At 45.7% G+C, this 5,960-nt stretch overlaps 1 protein-coding gene across 1 annotated transcript; it reads right to left on the bottom strand.

Moving 5' to 3' along the window:
• Window positions 1-2,341: 2,341 nt before the first annotated feature.
• On the bottom strand, window positions 2,342-3,107 carry LOC117843235 (uncharacterized). Its single transcript, XM_034723804.2, has one exon. The coding sequence runs from the start codon at window positions 3,101-3,103 to the stop codon at window positions 2,555-2,557; it is 549 nt and encodes a 182-aa protein (XP_034579695.1). The 5' UTR covers window positions 3,104-3,107; the 3' UTR covers window positions 2,342-2,554.
• Between the last annotated feature and the right edge of the window lie 2,853 nt (window positions 3,108-5,960).

The raw sequence follows: 5,960 nt of genomic DNA on the forward strand, positions 1-5,960 counted from the left end.
TTTCATCCGCACTGATACTGTAGTGACACTGTGCAGCACAGTTGCAAGAAACCAAAACACAATCCAAGGCGCTACAATCAACTAGCTGAGTGGAGGAGCCGGTGGAGCCGAAAGAAGTAGCTCTCCCTGCTCCGCCTCCCGACCGGGAGCTGTCCTAAACAAGGTCTTACCTTTCATATTTTTTAATTGACTGGAGTTGTGAGTGGTGCGGAAAATGCTGTCATCGGAAATCAAAATCAAGACCTATGAATGCACCGTGAACTAAGCTACAATAAGTTATAGTTAGGTTTCTTACAGTGAAACCTGAGCAGCCAAATTCAAGTCTTAGACTTAGCGCGAGTGCACATATTTTTCTGTATTCGTTTTAGGAATTAACATCGTTATTTTTTTAGTGGTGGCCGACATGTCCATCAACAAAGTGAGACACTTTTGCATGGTGAGTTCAATACCCAGGTATATCAATCCTATCCCGTGTATGTGAGTGTTGCGTCTATATTGTATTTTATAGATGAGTCGAGTTACTTCAGAAAATTAATTGAAAGCAAACAAAATTTGATCAACTTTGACGACTTGAAAATTAAACTAAACAAATATAAATAATGACTTGCACTTTGGCTGCACTACGAATCTATGATATATATATCCATATCATACACAAAGACCAAGGATGCCAAAGGAGTAACTAATAAATCAACCTACAATCAGGTTATTAACACATGTAATGTATATCCACATACAATGCACTGTCAAAGTCCTTATCTTCTTCCGCTTCCAAGTTGGAGAACAAGTCATCCTCAGACTCTATCTCCACCTCATCCAAAAACTCATGACTATGTTGAAAGGAGTCCATGGCAACAGAGAGCTAGCTGGGGACGCCAGGATGCTAGCTAGATAGCTAGGTGAGTGCAGTAGCAATAGAGAATCGAATGCAGATCGAAACAGTGCAGCTAGGATGGTAACCGGAGTTTTCTTAGGAGTGGATTGATGAGGGGGCAGTGGCGAACTAGCGGGAAGTTGCACGGCACGGAGAGAACACTTAATGACTTAAGCACTGACGACTCGTACGTGGAACCAAGTCTCAGTTGGAGTTTCATAGAGAGTTTCATCAACATTAATTTTTATGCCACATCAGAATTTTGAGACTTAGTAGAGAGAGAGGACGGAGTTTTATGAAATGAACGAGTTTCATCCCCATAATACTCATAAGGCACAATTACCAAATTTGCAGTCTTTGTAATAGTACAATGAAACTGTGCATTGAGACTAGCCCGATTAAATATGGTCTATAAGATTTGATCTAAGGCCATCACATCCAGATTAATTAGTAGTGTATATTCCTCCTCGAGAATGGTGCCTACGTATATTATCGCACACAGCTAGTGTGTTGCCATCTGTAGAAGAAATTCTATTCATGGTCATGTGTTTGATAAACAAGTACTGGCGATCCTATATATGTGGTAATTTCGTGTTAGTATAAATTCTTTTCTTAAAATCTTCACTAAAATCCAATCACTGAAAGTTTATTCTTATTTCACCACACAACTCGTGAAAGGAAACAGCACATGTGGACGTTGATATCATGGTTGAGAAAGGCAATTGAAAGATAAAAAATAGCTAGATACTCTAATTTAAATAAGTATACACAGCATGTAACACTATATTGTAGAAACCTCTTCTTCACGACTGGCTTCACTCACCTAGCAAGCTCTTTCTTTTTATTCCTTTTTCCTTCCTTCCTTCCTTCCTTCTATTTTTTCTTTTCTCTTTGTAATTAGTTTGCACAGTTTTCCTTCTGTATAATATATAAAATCAGATCGGTAAGGGAGTCCCGTCTTGTTTTGGGAAAAAAAAAGGAGTTTACGAATCTTTCAAGATTTTGAGAACTACAAATCTGCACAATATCATGAAAAGAGGAGATCTAGAAACTCCGATTAATGAAAAAATTCCTAGAAGAGTTATCAGAAATATTGATATTTTGAAAATGAAAAGCAAGTGCAATTTGTATTTTAAAATATTTAGCCCCGCAATTAATCACCAGCGTGATATGATAATCTTGCTTTGTGTATATCCCATAAACATTCTCTCTTATTTAGAGTTTAGAGAATGAACCACCCATCATAAACCTATAGACAATCCCGCTTTAGAAACTTGGCTCGACTGTTAGTGTAAATTGATATGATAATCTTGTTTTGTGCATAAATTCTCCCATAAATATCCTCACCTATTTTAAACATAAATTTAACTATAGATACGAAAATCAGTTAAACGCGTGTGTGCATACTATTCTTATTGTATTGCAAACCAGGGTGTTTATTTTAGATTTCTTGAAACACATTATACAACTGAAAAAACCTGCAACAGCTCATAAAAAAACTGTGGTTGAGGCTTCAGCTATAGGTACTTAGCTAGCATGTATACAGGGTTGACGACAATATACCTAATGCCAACGGAGCCATGAGTCCATGACACATAGATGGACGCAACCGGGGAGGGACAAATACCTAATGAAAAAACAGAGAGTGCCCTGCTCGATGACATTGATGCAGTCGTACGTCTAGAGTCTCAGCTCGAGGTCGAGATCCTCGCCGGCGCCAGATGAGAGTGCCATGGCGGCCGCCGCGCTGCTGGCCCTGACCCAGTTGAGCATGTCGATCGTGCCATCGCAGCTCGCAGCCGTGCCATCAGCCCCGGCGGCGCCCACCGGCGCAAAAAGCACGGCGCGCCGTCGCTGCATTTGCGCCCGATAGATCGGGGCGTCGTCGGCGCCGTCCTCGCCGTGGCCACCGTGAGACTGCGTGGGGATGGACATGGTGGCGGCGCTGCCGGCGACCGAGAAGGGCTCGGCGACGGTGACAGCGGCGGCGGCGTGGCCGTCGTAGAGGTAGGGGTTCCAGCAGGCGCTTCGCTCCTTCTTGTGCGCGTTCTGGTGCCCGCCGAGCGCCTGCGACTTGAGGAAAATCTTGTCGCAGAAAAGGCAGGGGTACAGCCGCACGTTCTTGCCGCCCACGTCCCCGGCGGCGGCGCTGCCTGTCACCGATGCCAACGACAGGGACAGGTCCGCCGCCACCGCTCGTGGTGGAGCACTAGGTGATGAGCACTCCATTGCACAAGGCCTTCTGGAAGTAATTGAACAATGTTCTAACTGGCACAACCAGAAGTCGGCCTGGATATATAAGCGTCCAGAGATAACCAGGTTGTTTGTAAGCTTGCGACTAATTGCTTACAAATACCATCGAATTTGACGTGGATAAAGGAGGACCACACCATGCGATATTTGGACTGGTTTTTGAATAATATTTGTGTAGGGATCAATCGATCAGAGCATGAAACACTGGATGGATCGTCCAACCGTTCAGGTGGGCATGTTTCCTCACACAAACAAGCTAGATATGGGGACATGCATACGAGACAACCAATCATTTGTTTGATCATAACCACAAGGATTCTTCAAGGACAAAGTCATAAATTAGGAGTACTGCTTTTTCAAGAAATGTAATTAGAAGTACATTTTCCTAGAAATATAATTGAAAATAAAAAGCTAGATATCTAAGGCTGATTGAGGAAGACATCATAGAAAACTCGTTGTCAATGAGCATATTGCCGACTATTAAGTGTAATTAATCAAACAGGAATCACCCCTGTTGAGTCGACCTCCTTGCTGCCTGCCCGCCCAAGGCCGCTGCTCCATTCGCCTCACGACGGGAAAACCGTGCCCCCCCCCCCCCCCCCCCCCCCCCCCCCCAACCTGCAATGCCCCATGGAGAGGATGAGCAGGGACGCTCGGCAGGTAGAGAAGAGAGAGGGGAAGAGATAAGTGAGTGAGATGGAAGAGATTAGTGAGAGAAAAGGAAGAGATGAGAGAGAGAATAGAGGGCACAGTCCCACCACCTATGTAGCCTTTTCAATTTCTAGGGCGCGCGGTGGCTAAAATTTTGATATTGAATTTTTGGTGTGGTCCATATTTCAGCCTGCCCCTGAAAATCTGATTTCCAAGGGCAGTTCATTTTTTGTCCGTCCCTGAAAATTGTACCGCCCCTCGAAATGAGTAGGGGTGGATGAACTTTTCATTTGTTCCTGAAAAAAATAGGTGCTTCGACAAATAGTTTCTGTGGTATTTGGTAGTGTTTCTCTTCCTATAGATCCAAAGCCATCACACCACCATCACCTAGTGTCGACCACGGTAGAGCCAACAACAACAAAATCTAGTAGGATCAGGCACCTGACAAGTCGAAGGGTGACATCGAGGACTTTCAATAACGAATTTGCCACTTCATGAAGGTATGTACTAATACCAACAATTCGTCCAAAAGAACTACCTGTGGATTTTGGCTGCTTGGGAAATTTGTTGCTGAGTTTTGGTGCAGATTTCTAGAGATAGAGTTCACGAAGGTGAAGGCTCCAGTGGAGGTGGGTGAGATGGTGCGAGGTATGCTCGTCATTTTGGATGACCCACTTGTGGAGGTCAATGCCAACAAGCATGGATGATATTAAGTGGCGGCGCCCATAACAGATGGAGCATATGCGAAGGAGGGCATGTTGCACTGGGGCTTGTGCGAACCTAGAGCTTGGTAAATGTTTCATGGTCAGGCATGGAGGTAGACAACAACGAAAAGAAAAATGACAGATGGGCAGATGGAAACGTGCCTGCTACCTTCAAAGCATGTTTCGGCATCTACATTGGTGGTGTCAATAAGTGATGTAGATTGAATCCAATATTAGGTAAATTATATAGATAGGCCTAGTAGTGGCACCAAATATCTTTGGTGGAAGACCTGGATAGCAAGATTTTATGTACGGTCTATAGATGGTTCATTTGTGCATGGTTCATGGTTGGCCACTGGTGCTTGGATGAAGCAACATTTTTCATCCGGATTTTTTTGTGTGTGAGCATCCATATCACTATATTGCAATAATGTGTTTTTTTCTATATTATGCAGTGAATGAAAAAACATCAGTTATTATGAATCATTGTTGTTTCTTGTTGGTCTTTGTGATCTTTTGAACAATCCATTCGAATCAACTATCTTGGAGTTAAGACCAAGAGACCTTAAAAAACTTGTACTATATGTTCTCCGACAATTTGTTATAGAACCATGAAAGATATCACTACAGAACCGCCCATCACCACCGGACTATCACCGCCGGTTATATGTGAGCCGACGGTGACAGTGTATCCCCACCAGTTCAAAAGATGATGGGGTTGTTAGCTATTGAAACTGGCAGTGAAAAAGACTACCACCACCGGTTTGTAATATGGAGCGGCGTTTATACCAGTTTGTACTTCCATCCGACGGTGAAAGGGTATGCAGACCCGAAATCTTTATAAAAAAAAGTTGATACCAGTCCTTCAAGTCCATCCACATCTCCCATCCATCTCTATCTTATCCACAGATAGCCTCCCCCCTCTCTCTCTATCCTCCGCATCCCCTCTCTGCTCTGTCCACTTCTCACCCTCTCCAAAAAATCATTCACTCTTGCCGGCTACCTGCCCCTCTCCTCCCCCCTCCGCTGGCCCCTCACTGGCGTAGAGCAGCTGGTGCTCACGCCTGTAGTGATGAGCAGCAGTAGGGCAAGGAGCAGCGGTGGCAGCGGCCGGCGGGTTGAGGAGCTTCCGCGGCGTTGCCCGACGGGGCGAGGCTCGGCGGCCCGCGTGAGCAAAGTGCGGTGGTGGCCGTAGGGCAAGGTGCGATGGCCGCAGTGGGAGGCTCGGTGGCTATAGCCGAGGCGCGGCGTGGCGGTCCGTGTGGGTCAAGTGCGGCAGCCGCAGCGAGAGGAGATGCGGCATGTCGGCGTCCAGTGGGGGAATTCGCAGGGACGATGTGTGGCAGATGTGGTGGGAGAGATGTGGAGCGACGACGGTCGGTGGGGCAAGGAGCTGCAGCAGCGGCATCCGACGGGGCGAGGCATGGCGGGCCATGTGGGCAAAGTGCGGTAGCGGTCGTGGGGCAAGCTCGAGGCTC

This window comes from Setaria viridis, chromosome 2, assembly GCF_005286985.2.
Source record: "Setaria viridis chromosome 2, Setaria_viridis_v4.0, whole genome shotgun sequence".
NCBI lineage: Eukaryota > Viridiplantae > Streptophyta > Magnoliopsida > Poales > Poaceae > Setaria > Setaria viridis.

What these genes read in the sequence shown, in the direction of transcription:
- LOC117843235 (XM_034723804.2), bottom strand. Translation starts at nt 3,103, where the DNA reads ATGGAGTGCTCATCACCTAGTGCTCCACCACGAGCGGTGGCGGCGGAC.